This window comes from Pangasianodon hypophthalmus, chromosome 27 (genome assembly GCF_027358585.1).
Source record: "Pangasianodon hypophthalmus isolate fPanHyp1 chromosome 27, fPanHyp1.pri, whole genome shotgun sequence".
NCBI classification, from domain to species: domain Eukaryota; kingdom Metazoa; phylum Chordata; class Actinopteri; order Siluriformes; family Pangasiidae; genus Pangasianodon; species Pangasianodon hypophthalmus.
The window spans coordinates 17,367,023-17,391,104 of record NC_069736.1 but is presented as its reverse complement, the minus strand read 5'-3'; the positions used below and the strand labels follow the sequence as shown (position 1 = coordinate 17,391,104).

The 24,082-nt window shown below is 42.9% G+C and overlaps 2 protein-coding genes and 1 long non-coding RNA gene across 5 annotated transcripts in view; 2 read left to right on the top strand and 1 right to left on the bottom strand.

The window, feature by feature from the left end:
• The window catches only part of mark4a (MAP/microtubule affinity-regulating kinase 4a), a 28,159-nt gene extending 14,245 nt beyond the window's left edge, over positions 1–13,914 (top strand). Inside the window, exons 4-18 of one of the 3 annotated variants that reach the window (XM_026921729.3) lie at positions 621–669; positions 1,303–1,368; positions 1,624–1,694; positions 2,220–2,276; positions 2,818–3,054; positions 3,473–3,592; positions 3,700–3,799; positions 4,357–4,466; positions 4,599–4,788; positions 5,519–5,730; positions 6,211–6,314; positions 6,442–6,723; positions 7,363–7,449; positions 7,968–8,012; positions 8,310–13,914. In XM_026921729.3, the coding sequence (XP_026777530.1) occupies positions 621–669; positions 1,303–1,368; positions 1,624–1,694; positions 2,220–2,276; positions 2,818–3,054; positions 3,473–3,592; positions 3,700–3,799; positions 4,357–4,466; positions 4,599–4,788; positions 5,519–5,730; positions 6,211–6,314; positions 6,442–6,723; positions 7,363–7,449; positions 7,968–8,012; positions 8,310–8,583 (2,004 nt within the window). In that variant the 3' untranslated portion in view covers positions 8,584–13,914. The remainder of the gene's footprint in view (positions 1–620; positions 670–1,302; positions 1,369–1,623; positions 1,695–2,219; positions 2,277–2,817; positions 3,055–3,472; positions 3,593–3,699; positions 3,800–4,356; positions 4,467–4,598; positions 4,789–5,518; positions 5,731–6,210; positions 6,315–6,441; positions 6,724–7,362; positions 7,450–7,967; positions 8,013–8,309) is intronic. The other 2 variants (XM_026921727.3, XM_026921726.3) reach the window with 2 other exon arrangements.
• ckma (creatine kinase, muscle a) lies at positions 13,624–18,564 on the bottom strand. The gene is made up of 8 exons (XM_026921770.3): positions 18,404–18,564; positions 16,380–16,588; positions 15,951–16,105; positions 15,517–15,649; positions 14,989–15,160; positions 14,713–14,836; positions 14,347–14,536; positions 13,624–14,108 (listed from the first exon to the last, which is right to left on the bottom strand). The coding sequence occupies exons 2-8, from the start codon at positions 16,570–16,572 to the stop codon at positions 13,930–13,932; spliced, it is 1,146 nt and encodes a 381-aa protein (XP_026777571.1). The 5' UTR covers positions 16,573–16,588; positions 18,404–18,564; the 3' UTR covers positions 13,624–13,929.
• Positions 18,565–20,896: 2,332 nt separating this feature from the next.
• Positions 20,897–23,868, top strand: LOC128317593 (uncharacterized). The gene is made up of 3 exons (XR_008301105.1): positions 20,897–22,565; positions 23,300–23,558; positions 23,684–23,868. It is a non-coding gene; the product is annotated as an uncharacterized LOC128317593 (long non-coding RNA).
• The last annotated feature ends 214 nt before the right edge of the window (positions 23,869–24,082 follow it).

Genomic DNA, 24,082 nt, shown 5'->3' with positions numbered 1-24,082 from the left:
TATTTTGTGCTTAGCGTTGCTGTTACCATGGTTACGATGTGAGAGAGGTTTTTACGGAGGTGTGTCCGTTTTGTCTGTCAGTCACCCTGAAGTAGGTGTGGCCTCTGTGTCTGTCTGTTCTATTCACTGTTTGGGGAGCAGCTGAGATATTATTAACCAAGCGAGTAGTTAACTACATTTCCCAGAATCCTTCGGGAGCGGATCCGTTTAATTAAAGCTACACTAACTGACTGCTGCAGATGAATGTCTCCAGCGTAGCGTAGCTGGTAGGTTAGTTCCCTCCATGTTTGTGTTGTGGCTTCATGACTGCTGCACACGTATCCCATCATCCCCCCCGGCTCAGCTGGACCAGCACTCGGTCTCCTCACAGGGGTTTCCATGGCAACAGGGCCGATCTATAGGATCCTGCCTGAGGATAAGAGAGGAGGAAAGAGGAGGAGTGGAACATAATGTGTTCTTTCTGTGTGTGTGTGTGTGTGTGCAAATCAGCTAAAGTGCAGTTACGTGGGGCACCTATGCTAATTGAGCCTCAGATTCCTGTTTTCTTCCCTGCGTGTGACTTTGTGTGTGTGTGTGTGTGTGTGTGTTTTCTCTCACCATGTTCCTGTAATTTTTTGCAGCTATTTCGTGAGGTGCGGATCATGAAGGCTCTTCGTCACCCCAACATAGGTAACAAACACACACACACACACACACACTCTTGATGCATAAGCACATTGTATAACTAACATGCTTGTGCACACACATATATAAACATCTATTTGTATCTGTCTATATGTCTTTCTTTCTGGTTATCTGTTTGTCTACATCTCTCTCTTTCTCTCTCTCTCTCTCTCTCTCTCTCTCACTCTCTCTGCCTGTCTATCTGTCTATCAGCCAGTTTCTGTCTGTCTCTCTGTCTGTTTCTATCTATCTATCTATCTATCTATCTATCTATCTATCTATCTATCTATCTATCTAAATGTCTCTGCCTGTTTTTCTGTTTCTCTATCTTTGTATCTATCTATCTATCTATCTATCTGTCTGTCTGTCTCTCTCTCTCTTTCTCTCTATCTGTCTATCTAAATGTCTCTGCCTGTTTGTCTGTCTATCTATCTGTGTGTCTATCTGTCTATCAGCCAGCCTCTGTCTATCTATCTATCTATCTATCTATCTATCTATCTCTCTGCCTGTTTGTCTGTCTCTCTATCTGTGTATCTGTCTGCCTCTCTGTCTGTGATTTGAGTTGGTATTAAAATTTTTCTGCAATTATTTTGTTTTTGTGCTGATTTAATATAATGGTTAATGTCTGTCATATTTCAGTGCAACTGTTTGAGGTGATCGAGACAGAAAAAACGCTTTATCTAGTCATGGAGTATGCTAGCGGAGGTAAGCATCTGAATCCTCACGTGATGGTACACGTTTCTAAGTCAATCTGAAACATTTACACTTTCAATGTTATGCTTTGCTCGACTGCATTTCCTGTTAACGTCTGGCTGAGATGTCTGTGTTTCACATCTTTGTGCTCACTGGGGCAGTGTTAGTGGGATTATCCCCCAACCCCCCCCGGCTGCATCATTATTACTGCTCCGTTTATAATGTTTATAATGACCTGTTGATATTAAAGCAGAGTTATTTCGTTAGGTGAGGTGTTTGACTACCTGGTGTCTCATGGGAGAATGAAGGAGGTTGAGGCGAGAGCCAAATTCAGACAGGTGAGTCTGCGCTCAGTGCTCACATCTCTGGTGGCTTCCACATCTTTGTAATATGACGTGTAGTTCTTTAAAAAATACAAATTTTAATTGTTGGAAAATTGCTGTGGTCTAAGAGGAATAAAACGCTCTGAGACATGCTGTTGTAGGAAAGTAATCAACCTTAGGGTGATAACAGTAACTCTGCATCACACCGCCCCAGTGCTGATTATTTTCTTAAAATAAATGTTAAATAAACATCTCAAAAAAACTTCAACATGTCAACACATACGTTTTTAATCTGTTTATGCGTAGCGTCCGCTGTACAAGTCCCTGTGAATGAGCTGTTACTATAGAAACGAGAACGTATTAGGACGAGTGCATTAATATAAACCTGCGACTTGCAGCTGCATTGCTGTTAGAGAAAACTAATCAACACCTTGCAACCAATCAGAATCCAGAATTGCACATCGCCATGGTAAAAATTATGAACAGCACTAAATATCCCCTGATCTTGTTTCGGGTCGTTGGTTTGTTGTTTGTCTGCAGATCGTCTCGGCTGTTCATTACTGTCACCAGAAGAACATCGTTCACAGGGACCTGAAGGTAAGCTGGAGAACATCGGACAGAACATCACAACACCACTTTTTAAATATTTTTGCTCATCAGTGCTAGCTTACTAAAAAGTGTGGTTGGCTAGTTTACATAACGATAGCTGGCTTGCTAGCCACCTGGCATATTGATGCTATTTACACAGTAAAATCATTTTAGCTAGCTAACTTGGCTTTAACTTGGCTACTGATTTAGATACACAGTCAAATATTCAACCTAACATCAGCTAGCTTGCTCTAAAACGCACAAAGTGTACGTACTGTAGCTAAACTAATGCAGTTTACTGCATTTAAACAGATGGCTAGTTCAGCTAATGCGACAAATCTACAGAAATAGTTAGGTTAATTAGGCTAATTAGTTAGGTGTTAGCATCTAATGAGCTAGCTAATATCACTGCCAAATATTAGCCTAGCTCAATTATCATATGCTTAAACTTTCAAGTTTTTTCTCTTTCACTCTAACTACTTTTCCTTTTACTCAGTATTTCACTTTCTGGCTACTTTCTGCTTCTCTCTCTCTCTCTCTCTCTGTGCAGGCGGAGAACCTGCTTCTGGACGCCGACTCCAACATAAAGATAGCAGATTTTGGCTTCAGTAACGAGTTCACGTTGGGGAATAAGCTGGACACGTTCTGCGGCAGTCCACCCTACGCCGCACCCGAGCTCTTCCAGGGCAAGAAATACGACGGGCCCGAGGTGGACATTTGGAGTCTGGGGGTCATCCTGTACACGCTGGTTAGCGGCTCGCTGCCCTTCGACGGACAGAACCTCAAGGTCAGGGGTCAAGTCCTAATTTTCCCCAACTAACCATTCCAATTTTCCTACACGCTTCACTTTCTCACTCACGTGTACCTCTTCTTCCTTTTTAACCCACTTCCCAAATTTGCATACACTCGTTCCTCTTTCTTTACGCTGTATATTTTTGCCCATATCTTTTAAACTAATTTCCTTATAGCCCTTTGCTAACTTTCTACTCACTCATCACTGTTCCCTTGTTTGCTTGCTCCCTTCACTAGTTCCCTAGCTTCGTCTGTTTGTCCTAACTGCTTTTATATTTGACGGTAACCTATACCCTAACTTATACACTTCCCTAGAATCTAGCTCACGTGCAGCAGCTTGGACTCCTTCATGCTGTTGAACGCCCTGTGCACTGTTTTGTGTGTGTTTGTGTGTGTGTGTGTGTGTGTTGCAGGAGCTGCGTGAGCGTGTACTCAGAGGGAAGTATCGAGTGCCCTTTTACATGTCCACTGACTGTGAGGGGATTCTGCGCAGGTTTCTCGTGCTCAACCCCAGCAAGCGCTGCACACTGGAGGTATACACACACACACACACACACACACACACACACACACACACAGAGTTCAGATATCCTGGTTACCTTCAGCTCAGTGCTTGGACCCCTTATCTGTTGCTCCACAGCAAGTGATGAAGGACAAGTGGATGAACACAGGGTACGAAGGCGACGAGCTGAAGCCTCACGTGGAGCCGGCGGAGGACTACAGTGACCCGAGCCGCATCGGTGAGCTCACACACACAGGGATCAGACTAACACCTGAGCCACACGATATACAGGATATTCAGGATATTCAGGATGATTTTAAGGTGCCTCAGTGATTGGACAAGGTGTCCCTGTTTTAGGCGGAGATGAGGTTGTTTTCACAATCGTGTTTGCCCCGTGAGTTCGAAAGTGTGTGTGTGAAAGCTGTTTCATAGAGACATAGTGAACATAGTGGCCACCATTTTGGATTTGAGTTTGTGTTCGTGATCATACGCTGGCCACAGAAGACCAGATATTTAAAGGTGCTGTTTGGAATATTTATAGATTTGGAATAATTATATAATTTCAGACACTCCTTAAAAAACGAAGACTGTTTCCATGCAATGGGTCTAATTAGTTTCTTCATTTCATCGTTCCTTCTGTTTAGAGTTTTCCATCCAGGACAGAGCTGGGGTCAGTTGGTGTGAGGGATTTAGCTTGTTAATGTTTTCATTGTAGTTTGTCTCAGAGCTGATGAAAACACTCCACACTGCTGCTTTACCCTCTTTGTTTCTCTCTTTCTCTCTTTCTCTTTGTAGAGGTGATGGTTGGGATGGGTTTCACTACAGAGAACATTAAAGATGCGTTACTCAATCAGAAATATAACGAAGTCACTGCGACTTACCTTCTGCTGGGCCTGAAGACTGAGGTTACACAACCACACACTCACATTCTTACGCACAGACACACACTATAGACTAGATTTAGATCACTGTTTCAGCACTAGCTTCGTCTTTCTTCTTATCGTTAAATAAACACACGTCTGTGGTTGTGTTTGCAGGACGGGGCGGAGTCACGTGTGAGTGGCAGCATGACGTTGCCGAGAGTGAGGCCGAGCCCCATCACCAACGGAACGAACAAACACTCCTCCACCGCCGCCGCCTCTTCATCCTCCTCCACCTCTTCCTCTCACAGCAAGACGCAGCGCAGCGCCTCCACCTACCACCGCCAGCGACGGCACAGCGACTTCTGTAAGAGACACGCTCTCCACCCAAACCTCCAACACACCTAAACCAACTAATGTTCAGGTTTAGCTGAGTCCAAAATTATTGGCACCCTTCATTAAAATAACAAAAAATGCAGTAAGTGATATTTTTAACTTATTTCCAACACTCTTTTTTTTTCCAGCATAAAAAGTTTCTTTCAATAATGTATGCAAGACACTGGTTTCAAAATAATTGGCACCCTTACGTATAATGTCAAGCGTGGCGACACTTGTAGAGGATCTCCATGATCTCCTTCATGCAGAACATTTCTTTATATTTTTATTTTGTGCACGTGAAGGTCCTTATCAATTCAGACCACGGATGTTTAATAGGATTCAAATCCGGAGATTTTATATTTTGTATCCTGCAGCCTCTTCTGTATTGATGAAGATGTATGTTTGGTAAAACGCAGCAAAAGGGTTCATGACGATGTAGAGAAAAACAAAACAAAAAAAGCAGTGTATTTTCAAGAATATTTTATGCAGGAATTCTGTCTGTTTTCTTAAGGGAGTGCCAAAACTTTTGGAAGTGATTAACAGGCCACAGGAAAAAAAAATGTGCAGGGTAGGGTAGGGACGAGGGTTGGGAACTGCTGCTGTATCATACACACACACACACACACACACACACACACAAACACACCATGACTGATCACAAACTCCTTTCTGTGAATTACAAGAGATTTTTCAGACCTGTGTGTGTGTGTGTGTTTCAGGTGGTCCGAGCATGCCGGTGATGCACCCTAAGCGCAGTCCGACGGGCGGGGCCGACCGCGAGCTGCGTGAGAGCCGCATGCCCCCACGCAAGGCCAGCTGCAGCGTGATGGGCAGCCGCAGCCTCCCGCCCTCCAGCCCCATGGTCAGCACGGCCAACAACCCAAACAAAGCCGAGATCCCGGAGCGGCGGAAAGACATGACCGCCACCACTGTAAGCTGGAGAGAGACGGAAAGAAAGATAGAGAGAGGAGTTAGGGTCAGAATGATGATGACGTTCAAATCCATTTTTGTTTTGTAAACCTGTACACTGTCTGAAAATGTAATTGTTGTTGTGAGTGTTGTGACATCTGTAACAGCTGCCAAGTGCGACACTGAAATAAAGAAAGAAAGGTGAAGACAGGGAGAGAAAGAGTCAGGGGATGGAGTGAAAGCTGATTTATGCTTCGTCTGACCTTCTTTGGAAAGCTATCTGAAACAAACTTTGGAAAGCTACAAACGTTGAACATAGTTTTTCAGAACAGTGGTAGGAGCTTAGCTGTCAATCAAACAAGGGGGCGGGGGAGGCTGAAGATGTCGCTGTTATTGTTGTGACTTTGTACGAGGGAGATTATACAGAATCACATAGTCTAAACATTTAAAAGTGTGAACTTGAATGCAATCTGTGTGTGTGTGTGCGTGTGTGTGTGTGTAGAATAACATCCCCGGCAGTGCGATGACACGCAGGAACACATACGTGTGTACAGATCGGCCCAGCACGGACAGACAGTCTCTACTGCAGAACGGCAAGGAGAACAGGTGACACACACACACACACACACACACACACAGACACAAGCTTAGCATGATGCTTTGTGTCCTGATTTCGTCGCTTGTGAATAACATGAACAATAAGACACTGTATAAACTCTCTCTCTCTCTGCAGCTCTCTCTCGCACCGTCTCCCCCCCGCCTCTCCCTCCACTCTCAGTATTTCCGGAGCGGGAGCGTCATCCTCCTCGTCCTCGGCGGATCGGTGTAGACTGACGCGAGGCTCCACCATACGCAGCACGTTCCACGGAGGGCAGATTCGGGAGCGCGTGCCTTCCGCCTACGGGCCGCCGCCCACCTCGCCCACGCTCAGCCACGACGCCACGCTGCCGGCACACGGCCGCTCCAGAGCCACGGCCAACCTGTTCAGCAAGATCACCTCCAAACTCACGCGCAGGTACGCCACACACACACACACACACACACACACCCGGAATCTTCCACTCATGGAAGTTTGGTTAGCAGCTGATTTCTTGACTTTAGGCACTTGAATGAAATCCACAGTTCCAGCTGAACGCAGTGTACGTCCACATTGTTTGTTTATTCACACACCTACAGTATACCAAGCATATAAGCCACCATGCTACGTCGTTTACACTGTTTACTCTGTTTCCGTGGTTTGATGTGATTCACGCCAGCAAATCTGAATAAATTAATTGATCGTTGTCATGACATTAGATGTTTTTGTTTTCTGAGATTGTTGTTTGTACTTTCTGAAAAGTGCAGCGTTGGAAAAGTGTGTATGATATCTAACATTTGAGTGCCAAGTGTAGCAACAGTGCTGGAAAGTATTATCTTTGCTGTGTGTGTGGGTGTGTGTGGGTGTGTGTGGGTGTGTGTGGGTGTGTGTGTGGGTGTGTGTGAACTCTACACTAAAACACTCTGCTAGTCTATAGTGCTGCTGCTCTGACCCCTCAAAGCCTACTGCTCCTTCTGTCTTCCTGTCTCTGCTTCTCTTTCCTTTTTTTAACATCACTCTCTATCTCTCTGTCTGTCTGTCTCTCCGTCTCTCTCTCTCTCTCTCTCTCTCTCTCAGGGTCAATCTCGACCCCTCTAAGAGGCAGGGTTCTAATAAGTCAGTATCGGGTTGCACTCTTCCACAGGGATCCAAAACAGTTAGTAAGTTCCTGTGTCTCGCTCTCGCCTGTCTGCCTGCGCATCTGCCTGCCTGTCTGTCTCTAGCATGCCTCTCTCTCTCTGTCTCTCTCTCTGTCAGCCTGTGTGTGTGTGTGTGTGTGTGTGTGTGTGTGTGCATGCGTGTATGCGTGCATGGACAACAGTGCATGCATCTGGATTTGTGTGTGTGAGGGGGGACATGTGGGTGGGGACCAAATGTCCCCATATTGAAAGGAGTATCTGATGGGGACATTTGGCTGGTCCTCATGAGGAAAACTGCTTTTTTACAAAAACTGCAGCTTTTATTTAAAAAGCTTAAAGAGCTTAAAGATTTCCTTTATTAAGGTTAAGGAAGACAGACGTGTGTGTGTGTGTGTGTGTGTGTGTGGTTTATGCCGGACGTCCCGTTTAGCTCTGGAGTGATGCTGCATTGCGCCTGGTTTTGTCCCGAGTCCTGTGGCACGGTGCGTTCCTGAGCCAGCGAGGATTGTTCAGAATTCTTAAACGTGTCCTTTGGTTTTTCAGGGTCGCAAATGAACCTGAGAGAGTCGGCCGATCTTCGCTCTCAGGGTGAGCCTCACCGCCGCACGGGTTAACAACCGAAAATTCAGTTATGTTTTTGTTCACATGTTTTTGTCTAATAGCTTTCACTAATATACTGAACATTCATTCTTACATTTCCAGAGACAGTGAACGCTGCATGGAACAGCTAAACAAAGATAGATGAATAATCTGTTTATCTGTCTCTCTTTCTCGATGTCTGTCTTTCTGTCTCTTTCTCTTTCATTCTCTTTGTTTATGTCTGTCTCTCTGTCTGTACCTCTCTCTCACTCTCTCTCTCTCTCTCTCTCTCTCTCTCTCTCTCAGTTGCCATCTATTTGGGAATCAGAAAGAGGCCGAGCCCTGGCTCGGGGGAGGGGGCTGGGATGTGAGGCCCCGCCCCCCACGCGCTCCCGCCGAGTTGGTCCTGGCCGTGCGCGATGCAGCAAGGGGGTGCGGCTGCAGCCACGAGCCGCTGGGGTCAAAGGTCATGTTCCAGGGGGAGGTGTGTCAGCTGAGCGTGCACCATGCACGCCTCTGGGAGGCTCCACTAGCATTCACTCACATCGCGTCTCGGATCTACAAAGGGGTGGAGCTCTGAGCGGATGGGGGAGGGGCCTAGACCAGGGCACATCTTTCCTCCTCCTTCCTGAACTGACATGGCTCCGCCCACTTCTGGCTGCATAAACTGGAAAATCGTTCCACGCCCTCCCCCAGCTGTCACGCTCGCCTGATATGCACATCCAGAGACACGCAGATGTGTATCCACACAAACAGTGCAAATGTACACACACACACACACACACACACAACACACATACACACATAAACACATAAACACACACACCTCCTCTAAGCAACCTCATCCACAGGACCTGGATTGATTCCAGAGTAGTATTTTTTAATCTCGTTCAACTCATGAAATAGTTCGATTCTATTCTCAGCGTCATTCTGCTTTCTTGTTTGTTTTTTAACGGTATTTTGTACGTTTTGTTGCCCGAGCACTTTTCATTTCATCCCTTATTTTTTATAACCCGCCCCCCAACCTCCCCGAACCCCTTCCTGTAGCCACTGACCTCAGGCCTGTTAATCGACATTCAAAAATATAATGAATACTCCAGCAATTTGTCAAATCAAAAAGACACAATCAGTTATGAGATTATAATGAAAGTCTGGGGGCAGTTGTTATATTCTGTCAAACTTAAGGTCGTAAGGGCCAGTTCATTTTATTAATGACCAGACGTTAATTTTGAGTGGAATGAAAATTGCTACGATGGACAGTTTTCTAACTGACTTTCATTTATTTCATAAACAGAGGAAGCATGGGTTAGCCTTCACCCATGAGCGCTTTCTACAGAAAAAATGTGTTTCCAATAAACATTTATTGAGGGAATTCAACATCTGCCCTTAGGCTTAACAGGATAACTTTGTCACAAATTTTTACACATAAGCAGCAGGTGTTGTTACAAGCGGCAGGCGTATTCCTTTACATCAACCAATCACAGACTGATATGAGTTCACTCGAACCCTGGCCGAGTTTCAGACGAGCGATGTCAGATATGTACGAGCGTGTCTGCTTTATAAAATATGGCCGTGTTAATGCAGCACTCTCAGCTCCCGGGGGAATGATGTACCAAATGAGGTTTCTCACTTAGCTGGATAAGTTAAAGGAAGCTCCACCCTGAAACACATTAAATACGATATATTCAAATATTTCTGATGTGCTTAGCAATTCTGGTGCTAATTTGTTGGCTAGTGCGGTTATAATGATGTCGTTTAGTATGAGAATTTTTTTTAACAATCTCAAGCATAAGGGATAACGATCAGGTTTGTTGTTAGCTCCTAAAACCATAATCATGAGAAATGCAATGTAGAAACAGTGGTGGGTCTAGACTATTTCAGCAGGGCTGGGGCCAGTCATTCTGTTAGAGGAGCTGCAGTTACTATACAGCAACAAAGACGTGCCACAGTGTGTTTTCTGATAAGGTAAGCTAGCTAACGTTTTACACAAATGCGATTTTTCGAATGATGTTACATGACTGTTGGAATTAAACAACCGGCTATGTGTAGAAGACGGAAAGTTCCAGAATGCAATGCAACTATACGGCGCTGGCTGGCACCCAGTTCAGTTTGGCGAGCCAGCGATTGGTGGTGTTAGCATGAAATTTCAAGCTTTGGAATCCAGTCTTGTTGAAAATGACTAGGCGTAATTTCCTCACCATCTTTGCGTCAGAGTAAACCAGTGCCATTTAGTGAGAGGTGTCGAGCAATGACATTAAAAGACAAAAGTCAATCTTTGAAAATACTCTAAAGCCTCTCCACTGCTCAAACAGTGTGTGATTGGTTGATTTCCCCCCTTTTTTTTAGAACATCTCATGAAATTACAATTCAGGGAGGATTCCCTCTCCCATGAGCCTTTGCAATGAAACACCGACTGGCGGTGGATCGGGTTGTGTCATCGGTTCTTTGCTAAGTAGACGTAACTAAAAGACGTAGAAGATTCTAGAAATTAAACTGAGTCTGATTGCTAGCTTAAGGAGTATTTCCACTGGAATCTTTTTAGAAACTAAACTCTCTTGAATTAGAATACTAGGGTTCCTGGACAAGTTCCTGTTCTACATAACCGTCTCCGATGTGGAAAATTCCAGAATGGTGCGATGGACGTGTTGCTTTTCTGTTGCAGGAATACGATGTTAACCTTAATGTAGCTTTTTAAATCAAGAATTTCACACTTGCAGGGAAGAAACCACAATATTTGGTCAGTGACATTTGCTTCAGCAAGCCCCGCCCCAAAAGTGGCTACTCTAGAACAGGACCCGAAAAGGCGCAAGACCTATCTGACATGGTTCCATTGTTTGGAAATGCCCCTAAAGTTCCCTAGTCACTGATAAACTTACTAGCTTCCTGAGAAGGTTCCTGTGGTGGAAATGTGTCAACACAAAGGAGGAAGAAAAAAAGAAATTGTGATGAATGTTCTCATCATTAATAGTGGATCAGAGTGTAGCATTAAAAAGGGAAAATCCCATTTTCCCAGCACTGCATGGTTCCCTCTGCGCCAACAAGCCAGATTCAACTCAACTAAAGTTCAGGATCAGTTCAGAATTCCAGGCAACAACCTGAAGCAGAGCCAGAACCAAATAAGCCCCGCTCATTTGGGGAAGTGGACCATAATTCAGATAAAGACCTGTTGTTTTCTTGTAGCAAATCAAAAACAGAGAGAAAATGACGAGTCAGGATACACTCGCCTTGTTTCCTTACAAATGGTGCTTGTGAGTTGGTCTTTCCACTGTTCCAACTGAAAGTGTGTGCTAAATTCAGACGCTGCTCTGGAGCTTGTGGTTGAAATGCGACGGTGTGTGTTAAGTGCACCCTAGTCCAATGGTTCTCCAGGAAGGGATCCACAGCTCTGATCTCGGTGGTCGTATTTTTTTAAAAATGTGGATTTGTCATTTTCTTGTAGCAAATCAAATAACCACAGAAAATGACATGGCAGGATTTATAAATGGTGCTTGCAGCTGATCTGTCTCAATTTTAACAGGAAGTGTTCCAAATCTGGTCCAGTTCTGTCGTTCTGTTCCTACCTGAATTGAACCCTTAACACAGCCTGAGAAACCTGCTGCCTCCTCAGCTTTACGCACCTCAGCTTTAAGGATTAAAGGAGCAGTTTGTAGTTTTTCAGAGTTATCTCCTCCCTGTGATGTGAACTGCGTTTTAATCTGAGCTACAGTTTGGGGTGGAGCCTATTTATGGGCCAGAAAAAAACCCTAAACATAAATGAATAAACTAGTGAGATTAGTTGCATGGCAACATTGCAAAATGCAGTTTTTCTAAGATTGAAGTTATGTTCTTTGTAAAGGTCTAGAAAAATTACAAACTGCACCTTTAATCTAAACTCCGTGCCATATATAAGCTTTTCCGTCTGCCATGCCCCTTTTTGTTGATTAACTCATTCTTTCCATCCTTCTGTTTTCTGTTTGTTTTTCACATCTGAGTTCTGGCACACACTGCATTCGATGTGAGCGCAAGAAAAAAAACGAAAAAAACATGCTTGCTCACCGAAAATCCTCGGGTCATCGTCCTGTCTGCTCCGTGATTGGACTCCTGTAGCGGAGACGCTTTCTGTGTCGAACCCCGAGCAGTGTGTGAAGAAGCCGGTCAGTCTGGTCGGATCTGGACGGCCCGGGGTCGTTATCTGTTAAACGTGTGTGTTTAGACCTCCGTGCACTCACTCACTCGCTTCAGCTTGAATCAGCTGCATCCTACGGCTCTGCCACCAGGGGGCACTACTGTCTTAAATGTGAACACTTCAATTTGTGGATATTTGCACAGGTACTTAATTTATTTTCTAGGATAATTATCTTGGGAAGAAAAAAACAAAAGAAGAAAATACATGATTTATATCAGTCAGACCCTGACTGCATATAAATATGAAGATAATGATAACGATGATATTAATATGACTATAGTATTTATCTTAGACCTCCAGGTTAATTTCTAGCTAGTGCAGAAATCCTCTGCTAGCTCTCCAGAACCTTCTGTGTGTGGTGAAGATAAAAAGTAACCTGCAGTCCTGCATGACACTGAAAGAGAGAAAGACAGAGAGAAAGAGAGAGGGGGAAATGAAAATCTGAGATTGGACAGTTGTTATAGAGAGAGAATGAGAGAGCAAGTATGTGTCTGCGTAACAGGGTTTGCAGGGGTGTGTATGAGTGTGTGCGTGCATGCGTCTGTGTGTGTGCATGTGTGCGAGCATGAACAGAGAGAGAGCTGGGTGTGCGTGTGTGTGTTTGCGTGTATGCGCGTGAGTGTGTGTGTGTGTGTGTGCTGAGATGGCATGGCATTTCTGATAAAGCATTACTCTAATATGCAATATGACGGGAGAACTGATAAGAAACAGAGATGGATAAAAAGAAGAGACTCAGGCAGTTTGCAATGAGATTGTGGGTTTTTTGTTCCCCAGAAGTCTGTGTGCCTCTGGCCAAAATGAGAGAAATGGAAACAAAAAGATCTGGAGAGAAATAAAACTTCACTGATGTTGAGATCCTTGTGTGTCTGAGTTTGCATTTATTATTATGGGGACCGTGTGTTTGGAGAGCAAGCAACACTTCAAAATAATACGTTTTTCATTCGTGTATCCCTCTTCAGTGACCGGCTTATCTTGCTCAGACTGTCACTGGAGGCTCTTTCCATAAATGTTAAATAAACATCTCCTTACAGAAAACTACCATATCAATGATTACTCTTTGCTTTTTTTAACCTTTCTGCCGTACAAGTCTCTGTGAATGCGCTGTTACTATAGAAATGATAAAGTATTAGAAGGAGCATGTTGACATAAACCTGTGATTTGCAGCTGCACTAGTGTCAGAGCTGCTGTTATAGAAAATTAATCAATATCTTCTGACCAATCAGAATTGAGAATTCAGCAGTACAGTCCCCTCTGAAAGTATTGGAACCATAAGGCCAATTCTTTTGTTTCTACACTGGACATTTGGGTTTGAGATCAAAAGATGAATATGAGACGCTACCAAGAAACGATCAACTCAGATAATCAATTATGAGCTGTGAGCATGGAAAACCATAAAATGCACAGTGTTCCAGTGACTGGGCTGTAGAACTGATGGTTAAGGACAAGACAGACTGGTAAGTTTCATGGGGTACACTTTTATTGATTCACAATTTGAATGATTGATTTTTTACAACCAAAGTTCAAATTGAGGCGAAACTGAGACGCTATGCGTTTTGCACCAGCGCCAGGAATCTGATCCCAAGATGACACCAGCCATACAGTGGACACAAATCGGATGTCAAAAAAAGAAAGAAGGGATAAAGAAGAACAAAAGGAGAAAAGGACAAGCAGTCTCTCATTTTGCAGTAAAACACTCCATGTGCTGCCCGAATGATGGTGTAAAAAAGAATGGAAAATTAAAGGAAACAGGAGTTTGACTCTTTACTTCTGGGCGGGGATCATACTGTCGATGGCCTCGCCTTTCTCCAGCTTCTTCTCCATGTCAATCATGAGCTTGACGCCGTCCACGACACACTGCACCTGCTCTACCTCAGAAGAGCCGATACGGTCAGCGTTGGAGATGTCATACACTCCACCCACAGAGGCGGTGTCCACACCACCTGAGCAATAGAAAATGTTTATTTTCAGTAAAATGTTTCCATTTTACAGCTTTATCATGATAACATCATTGATAATTGATGGATGAACGACATTTGAGGTAAGTGAGAAAAGGTGTAAATTTGACTTTTCAGCTAACCATTCTTTTAAAAATACATTATCTCCTGTATAATTCTTATTTTGCCCAACATTGTAACATGACCATTTGGGTTCTGTTTTTATAAATGTGGATGCACATGCCTGTGCCACGCTTCTGCAGGCGCAGTCTGGTCAGGATCTCCTCGAATTTGGGGTGCTGGCTGAGTTTGGGCAGTTTGACGTGGACACCACCACGCAGGCCAGTGCCCAGGTTGGAAGGGCAAGTGAGGATGAAGCCCAGGTGCTCATTCCACATGAAGCCATGGTTGTGCTTCTTGAACACCTCCTCAATCTGGCATTGGAAAGAAAACAGCAAGAATGATCTCAAGATGCATGAAGAATGTGGTAAATTTTAAATATGAATTTTAGTCTTAACCAGCGAGCCAGTTTGAAGTATCATACAATGGTTGAAATGGAAAAAAATGCAATCAGTGCACTGCAGTGGATATATATATGTGTGCCACATACTTTGTTCAGGCCAACACAGAAGCGCCTGAAGACCTCCTTCATGTTGCCACCCTTCTGCATGGAGATGACACGGAGGTGGTCCTCCTCATTCACCCAGACCAGGAAGGTCTTATCATCATTGTGCCTGAAGGAGGAAAAAAAAAACGGTGTCCCAAATCACTTCAAAGAAGACTGGCCAAACATCTCTAATCATGTACTACCCTATTCCCTGTACTGAACCCCATAATCATGTATCCTACAACCTATAACCTATGCCTACACATTTCTGCCACTCACCAGATGCCTCTGGCGTCAGGCCAGTCACGGGCCATACCCGCAGCCAGCAGCAGTGGGGAGATGGGCTTGTCAAACAGGAAGTGATCAGCGATCAGCTGCTCCTGCTCTGCATCAGTCATGGACTTCAGAGGGTAGTACTTGCCCTTGAACTCGCCGTCCAGGCTGTTAAGAGCTGGGGAAAACATGTTAATATTGTTCATTGAATTTATACATATTGATGGTTATATAACAATTACAATGCCATGTTGTTATGCAATGTACTTTAACATAGAATGTAATGACATTTGTTTTGTGCTTCCATTTCAAAATTCAACAGAAGGATGGGGGTGTGGGGGTTGAATGGGGGTAGTCAGTCTCTCGGAAAGCAGAAGCCTCCCAGAACTAAAACCCAAGTTCTCAGGGTTCTCCCTACTCCACAATCATTCTTCATGTCATTTAGTTGAGGATGTGGTCTGCACTCAAAAATGAGTCATTTAGAGAACTCTGATGAAGTGCGTTTATGTATTTATGCTTGCATTGGGGGCACACCTTCGACAGACAGCCTCTCCACAGCTCTGCGCTCAGCACGGCTGTTGTGGGGGGGCAGAGCATATCCCTTGATGCTGCGTCCGGTACGGACTCTGCTGCTCAGGACATAGTTGGGGTCCAGGTCATCACCACCCTGTGGAGAGCCAAAGTTGGTCTTTATTTAGACTTGTACCAGTCTAATATGTTCTGCATCAAGGTTATTTTACAGTGACAAGCACAGATGCACTGTGGATCCCTGACCACTGATACTGAAATCTGATGACCCCAGTTTGAACCATTAGGTTGAGCTTTACCAGCGCACCATTACTTGGCTAGTTAATGTGGACCACTATTTAGTAATATATAAAAGATCACCTAGCCATATGAGTTCGGGTTTCATAATCTCATAATTCTAGAACCTAAAAGATTCTTCAGTTTGTCCCTCTTGGGCTCACCTTTAGGTTCTCGAAGTTCAGGTCAGTCTTGTGCTTGTCGGTTGGCTTGTATCCACCATGGCGGTCGCAGATGACTGGGTCGAAGAGGTCCTTGAACAGCTCATAGCATTCCTCATCACCAGCAACGCAGCCAACAGTCATGATGAAGGGGTGACCTGGAAGAAGTCGTGCATCAATCAGAATGCAGATCTGACAAGGGTAATGCCTAGCACTCTGGAATTAGGACGTCAATGGAACTTAAGGGCCACTCTGTCTAAAAAGTTTTTACAATTATGGGTGTACTGTGTGGAGTCATATGGGCCTGTTGAACACTAATGCACTAGCAACCAAATGGAAAAGGTTTTGATCAAGTTGCATTGTTGGCTTGCTAGCCTATTCAGAGGCCTCAGGTGCAATGGAAGTGAATAAGTCTTACAAAGCCTTACTCACCAGGGTTGTCCACACCGGTCTGGATGACATCATCCAAGGTGAAGCCAGTGGTGGTCTGCTTGTCCCTCAGCTTAGCATATATCTCCTTGGTCAGCGCCTTGGCCATGTGGTTGTTGTGCAAGGTAAGGTCAGGATACTCCTCATTGGCTGAGAAGTTCAGCTTGAAGTTGTTGTGGGTGTTTCCGAAAGGCATGATTGCGTTTCTGACACTGTAGGAGGAGATTAAAGTGGGTATAACATGAGTTAGATGTAATGTAGTCATTATCAGATTATTAGTTTTCAGAAATTATCTTCAGAGCTTAGTATTAAACACAACTTTGTTTACAACTGCTTTTTTTTTCGCCTTACCCCCTCAATAATTTAGGATTCATCTTATGTAATGTGTTGGTTTTTGGCTGAATTGATTTTTTACACTATACATTATACATAATTGCACTATATCAGTGACTTTTTTGCAGCTTAAACTACTGAATACTGTTTTTTGTCAATTAGTATTAACTCAGAACCAATTGGACTCTATTAGCGACTGTCACAGGATATGGATGGTGTTACACCAGTCAAGCAGGACATATATACCGTCAGCTGTGAATTTTATAGAGGTCTGAAATGCTTTGGTATTCCGATGACCCTAGTAGTCTGCAGGACTTTCACTCCTCAGCTGTCATATCATATGTCTGATATGGCCAGGAAAGGGAGGTCATTCTAGGGTCTATATGTAGAAATGTTTATTTTGGTGATCGTACCCCCTTTCCATTAGCCTCACAATGAGCAATTTTCTATCTCATATCACTCACAAATATATGCTTTCTGTTGCCTCTCACTTGTCAACGTGCATATATTCATCATGCATTTATTAAAATGTGTGACAGGAATTAGCAATGCTACATATATTTGCATCCTTGCAGATTTTGAAGCCAGTAGCCAAGACAAAACTTAAGCCCAGAAGGATATAACACCTGATCTGTATCATGCTGGATTTAGATGATAGAGTTCCTTTGAGTTCCCTGAGAACCAAAGAGTCTAAATGTTATTCTGCCAGGATTCTTACAAAGCTATGAATAACAATAATCACATAGTCCATGTGTTCCTGTCCAGAGTCCATTATGTAATCTGCTATGCTATGGTTAAATCAAGCCAAAACTTTTGAGACTATCTATTCCTCTTAAGCTGTTCTTGGACCTCTAGACCTGTGGTCCCCAACCCTGCTCTTGGGGATGTACCTTCCTGCAGAATTTGAACACACCTGATCCAGTTAATTAAGTGGATTTATGATCTGGACAAGCAAAGTGAACTCTTCTGGAAGGTAGGTCTCCAAGAGCAAGGCTGGTGACCACTGCTCCTGACCATTGTATCCAGCCATGTACAAAGCAGAGTGACACCGGTGTCACAACCCTCTCTGATATGACCAGCACATGATCACAGACTAAAAATAGCTGAAGCAAGAGATCTGTCCCAATTGGAGGCAAGTCCCTTGGGTCTATATTTATCATCCTGATTCAAGATCATTTTTGGCATTAATGGACAAATGAACACTACTGTGAGGACAGCAGAACTCTGATCACATGTCAGCACACTTAATGAATACACATGCCTGTGTCCATGCCATCATGTCAAACTTCACCTCGTCAGCTATGCTATGACTGAACAGCTGTTCAGCAGAAAACAAGTAAATGCACCAATTTGTACAAAACATGACTACCCTTGGCAAGGATGTCTAAATCATATGTAATCAAACATGTTTGTGGTGCATTCTTGAAAAAAATGCAATCTTTAAGTAGATTAATCATATTTGCTTTATGCATCCATGCATTAAGCATGATATCAGATAATATTTTATGCTAACATTTGGGAAAATTATATGCAAAAGACTCCTTTAAGTCACTCCTGTGCCTCCAACCACTGAGCAATCTTGGGGTCCCACAAGGACCCATCTTAGGTCACCTTTTTTTTTCAGAGTCAGCAAAACAATCTCTTCTGCTTATCAGAATGCAGGTGTTATGTGAAATTTTTCTCGATTTCTTTACCTGCGCACGAGACAACAAAACAGTCCTTGGGATCAGATCCTGTTCACCAAAGCCGAAATAGGGGTCACCCAGCGGAGATGGGTTCAGTTCAGCTTTATATACCGCTAACCTCAGAGGTCCATTTTAGAGCGTGATGGACTACGATTGGACAGGGCATGTCTCTGATGCCCAGTTTAGCTTACGAAACAGATCCTGCATTTACATTTCCGTCATTCGAGACAGGGTGGCAGCTGTGGCCTGGCCCTCTATTGCAAAACCCCTCCTCCTCCTCCATATATAGATTTCCATATAAGCCTGGAGGATTGAAGGCAGGGGGGGTTACACAGGCTAAAAAGGCTAAGTGAGAGTTTTGCCATGCGTGCCAGGGAAAGCAGCAGTGTTCACGCCAAGCAAAGACCTTGAAAAAGAATGAATTGCAACACTGGGCTTATCACATGATCATGTTGCAGGTGAACAGATTTCACCTGGGAAAATGAATGTGCATTATCTTCTCATTGGCATTTTTGTATATTAAAATAAAATTTAATTCTTGCATAGTGCAATGTTGAACATATTTTTTTTTACGTCATATATTAATATATTAAACATTTAGTGTTATGTAAAAAAAACCACAATATTTCCGAATATGTATAGCTATGTTGTAGGACTGTGAAGCTTTGCTAACCACGGTGTGAGTGTGTGTTCGTGTACTCTGAGGAGGAGGAAGATGTGTTACACTTGATTTATACTGCACAGGCATATGGTCATAAATCTCTAAGGTCATTCATCCATGAGGACCCTAAAGCTGATAGCTGATGAAGCAGAATCTGGTGAAATTTGAGAATATTTTTTTTCAAATTCCTAGTTGTCAAAAATGTAACGTTGAGTCCTAAGGGCTTCTAAGAAAATAACTCAGCTTTCTACTTTTCTTAAAAACTGCATGTTTTAATAGAATAGGACATATTGTCAGATTTGAACTAACAGAACTTAATATTACAATTGATTTTCAAAACTTTTAAATCTTTCTACACTGAGTGATACATTAGTCCGGACTTTAATACCATAGGCCTGAGTCATCTTGCTCTGGCTCAAGATAATTTTTCATGCAAAACTTTAATTTTACATATTATGTGATTCAAATTAAAAAACAATAGATGGAAGCGAGGCATTATTTGTTGACATTGCATGCATCATGCTGTTTACCTTTACCTGTATACTGTGTATCTCAGCTTATTGCACCATAATTCTTATTTATTTCATTTAACTTAATTTCCATTTGCATTACTGGTATGTATTATACCTTTACCTGCACACTGTTACTTTAACTTATTGCACCATAAACTTATTATCTCATTTAACTTATTTGCTATTTGCACTAACCTAACCTATCCTAACCTAAAAAGAGAGGGGCAGTCATGGCTGCAACTAGCTGTGAGGCCACTGAGGTTTGGACCTCTGTAGTTTTAACCTCTCAACTAGTGTCTCCAGTTGTCTTCAGTATGGACACAGCCGTGGATTCTGTTATTTTTAAGATTTTGTTATTTTAAAACAAATGTAAGCTAGCTAGCTTTGACGCTGATTTTTTAGGTTCTCTCATGTTGCTAACATTTAGTTTTCATTCATAGGCCAAAAAAATGAGAGTTTTTTTTATGAATAAATAAGTCAGTTTGAAAGAAGGCAGCTAGGGAAGACTGCATGTTTGTCTACCTGGCTGAAGACGCACACTTAGACAGGATGCTGGGAAAGCTTTCTTGATATCAATACCATAGTACTGCTAGCGAGAAATATATTATTCCATAGACTGTATATCTAACAGTGTAGTTTCCCCTCTTTCACTTTTACACTGTTTTATATTACCTTCAAAATGTTAACTGCATTACTTTAAAATTGTTATTACATCAAAGGAGAAGATCTGGTCCAACTCAACTAAGTAATGCTAAGTGATGAACAGGATATGAGAGGAATGTTTGTTTAGCTTGCTACAGAGATGGCGATTTCGGCTAAGTGCCAGTGAGAAAGTGGAAGAGGGCGAGAGGGAGATGGAAAAGATGGTAGGGATGCATTTGCGTCAATCTGCCAGGCTAAGAGATGGTCAGCTGACACTGGGGCAGCTGCCATGGCAGCCTCCAATATGTACCAAATTAACACAGCTGTTATTATATATCTCTAACTTTTACACACACACACACACACACACACACACACACATACAAACACTCAAAGTTCCTGATTCCTTTTATCTTTGAAGGAATTCATTTCATCAGCTGTTGAAATGCTCAGTAGGGTTCAAGTTCAAGAGCTTGCCGGTTCAGATCACACACGAGTGTGTGTATATGCCTCTAGCTTAGGTGTGCGTGAAGGTGCGTGTAGGCAAATTGACCAACAAGGCGGCTGAGGAGAAGATGGATTCAGATCGTTTGCTTAGTACCGTAGATAAGAGTCAGTTGTTTCAGCTCTCAGATGGCTCGTTGCCGTTTTGTTCCCCAAACAAGAAACAGGTTGTTGGTCTTTGCCTATTAAATTGTTTAAATTGTTCAGTGATTTTTTTTATGTAAAAACATGAAGGTGGTATATATTTGCAATGTCATTCCTAACACTAATCGTGCTTAATGTTGGATCTAGATCGTTATTCTGTGCTAAACAACTTCCGTATTAATTCAGTTCTCTAGATGCTTTTCACTCACGGTCGCACAGTATGTGATTACTGTCATTAGAGAATTGTGATCTGTTTCTTTTTTTTTCTTTTTAAATAAAGAAAAGTCGATTGCTGACGTTCACCTAAAAGAATCGGTTCAAAGAATCGGTTCATGACGTCCGTGCAGTCTCACACACATACACAGTTGCTCTGTCTCTCAAACACACAGCTGTTCTCTGCTCGTCCTGATTCAACAGCCTGCATAGCAAATTAATCATGCCAATGTCCAACCTTTAACACTTTCACTCTCTGTGTCGCACTCTCTCCTTCCTCACACACACACACACACATGCACACACACACAACCTCTTTCCTGATTTACTGAAACGCTTTTAACGTGCCTGTGGATCTCAGTGAGCTGCTGCTGCTGCTTCAGTATGCCTCAGTTGCACACTTAGCTGCGTCCTACTGACACCCTGTACACAGCTACACAATGTAGCTTTTTTCCCTTCTCCAACACACCAGATTCAGTTTATCATCAATTATTAGAGCTGTAATGAGCACAATAACTAATCTGATTCACTTGAATACCATGTCTTTATGGCCAACAGTAATAAAATGGCATTTTAATACACCTCTATGCATTTAGATTTTAGATTTGAATGTCCAAGCGTTGTGGTGTGACATAGCACCTGATCTGTGTGTTATGCAACACCGGCTAGCTTTCTCTCCCTGAATTAGAGACTATATTAAGAGCACTGTTGCTCCTGCCAAATTATGTGCTAGGACACTTACACAACTCTGGAGAAGAGAGAGAGCGAGAGAGAGAGAGAGAGAGAGAATAATGGATTACGTTTTTAAAAATTATAAATTTCTCTACATTCCTATGGCCTTATGTTTGATTTTTATAATTTTGTGAGCAACCCAATGTTTCTAGGACCCAATGTTCCCAGGGCTCTATTTACCCAGGGCCTTATTTTTCTAGGGCCTTGTGTTATATTTGTGTAATTTTGGGACTTTCTTAGGGTGTTGTGTTCCCAGGTCCCAAAGTCTCAGCTACGTTCCTTCAACTGAATCTGCAGTCCAAATCATAATAACGAGTGAAATAACAGGAGCCTTTAATGAAACACTGCTGCTGTGTTATTTAATTATGCCCCTTTTCATTATTTTGCTGCATCTTCAAGATGGTATGTGATTGTGTAAATGGTGCTAACATGTGTACCATCGCTTAAACAGGGAAACCAGTGAGTCTCTAAAGACTGTTTAAGAGTTGATGGTGATTGGGGAATACTTCAGACAGGAACTGAATACAGACACACACAGACACACACAGTTTTAGAAGGAGGAAGTGGAAAGGAGACTGTGTGTGTGTGTGTGTGTGTGTGTGTGTGTGGGTGTGCAAGAGAACATGGTGTGAGTAATGTGAGAGTGGAGCGCTCTCCAACCGCGAATGCTAATAATATCCATGGCCTTTGGAAGAACAACGTCGGTGTAAACGCCTAATACGATATTCAGGCGCTGAGCGTTGCCCTGGGATTCTCCTGCAGTGTAGGTATAGAGGTGCATGTGTGTGTGTGTGTGTGGATAGGAGAGGCACTGTGGAACATGCACCCGATGGCGTGCAATGCTAATACACTACAGTGTAAACTATTTTACAGGACAACCCTCTCCTTTTTCTCTCTCTTAAAGATAATAAGACAAAAAGCGCAGCTTGTTATTTATAAAACCGAAAAGCGTAAACTCCCCTGTCCTGACTGTTTGAAGCGCTGACACTGGAGACTCCTTCCATTGGAAAACTTTACCACTTTAGCAATTCCACATTTTTTCATCCGTTATGTGGAGCATTCGCCCCACAATTCCCAGTGAATGAGCTGTTACTATAGAAACGATAATGTATTAGAAGGCGCGCATTAATATAAACCTTGCAGCCTCCTGACCAATCAGATTCAAGTATACATCAGCACTATGGTAGAATTTTTTAAAGGGTGTAAGCTAGATATAGTGTAAGGGTGGATTTGTGTGTAATAGTGTAACATGGTGTGCACTACGAGTGGCTGTGTGTAACAGTGTGGAGGCTTGTGTGTGTCTGTAGTGTATACTGCTGGAGGAAACCTGCCTTCATCATCAGAAATATCAAAACTGCATTCAGAATTTCTCACACCACTTAGGGGCAGCGTTGTCCCAGGAATGGAGAATGAAAATGAAAATGACATTAATCACTATTTAAAATGTCATTATCAAGGTATGTTATTAGTATGCTCTATATATTACATGTTTTCCAGGTTATTATATCGAAGCAACAGACAAACTTTACAGTGCGGAATGAGGAGGTGGTGACAGAGCTCAGAGAGAGAGAGAGAGAGAGAGAGAGAGAGGAGCACTGATGTGGAAATTTTCCCTAAGAGACGACTCAGAGTCCTAATCAGTGTGTGGACGTCCTCTCTCACTCCGGATGCACCTGCTGGCCCCCGATCTGTAATTTCAGCTCCATGTAAATGATGTGGTGTCTCTCTTTCACTTCTCTCTGAGTGGAAGAACTCTGTATGTTGATGCATTAAGAAATGTCCATCTAAATGAATAAATAATTCTAATGGAAATCCATTTAAATCAAACTAAACTTTCTAGTAATGTTATTTTGTGTATTCTGATTCATGTTGTGGCTTCAGGGTGTATTTACAGACTGATATATGAAAGTGCACCTCATTAATAAAAAGCATCAGCATCAACATGGGACTGACATAAAAGTTCAGTTGGACTTTCCACTCGTCTGATTGGCTGATAGCAGATCCAGATCCCGCCTCTGACGCTTTATGAAAGCTGGCTCCACTCTGTTCATCACTCTGCTGATCACACAGACATCATGCTGCTCACCGTCTGCGCTCTGCTCCCTGCTCTGGCATGTAAGATTCCTGCTGCTGCTTTCCTCTTCACACTGTTGCCTTTTCATTCATTATAATTCTCTTTTAAATGATAATGACACTCAGTGTTGCTTTATGTTGCAGTGGTCAGCTCACAGAAAGTAGTGACACAAAGGCCTTCGGTTATAACAGAAGATAAGGGAAAAA

What these genes read in the sequence shown, in the direction of transcription:
- ckma (XM_026921770.3), bottom strand. Translation starts at nt 16,572, where the DNA reads ATGCCTTTCGGAAACACCCACAACAACTTCAAGCTGAACTTCTCAGCC. An exon ending in GGAGAGGCTGTCTGTCGAAG is followed by an intron (nt 15,161 to 15,516) that starts GTGTGCCCCCAA and finishes TGTTTTCCCCAG; the next exon opens with CTCTTAACAGCCTGGACGGC. An exon ending in TCTGTGTTGGCCTGAACAAA is followed by an intron (nt 14,537 to 14,712) that starts GTATGTGGCACA and finishes TTCCAATGCCAG; the next exon opens with ATTGAGGAGGTGTTCAAGAA.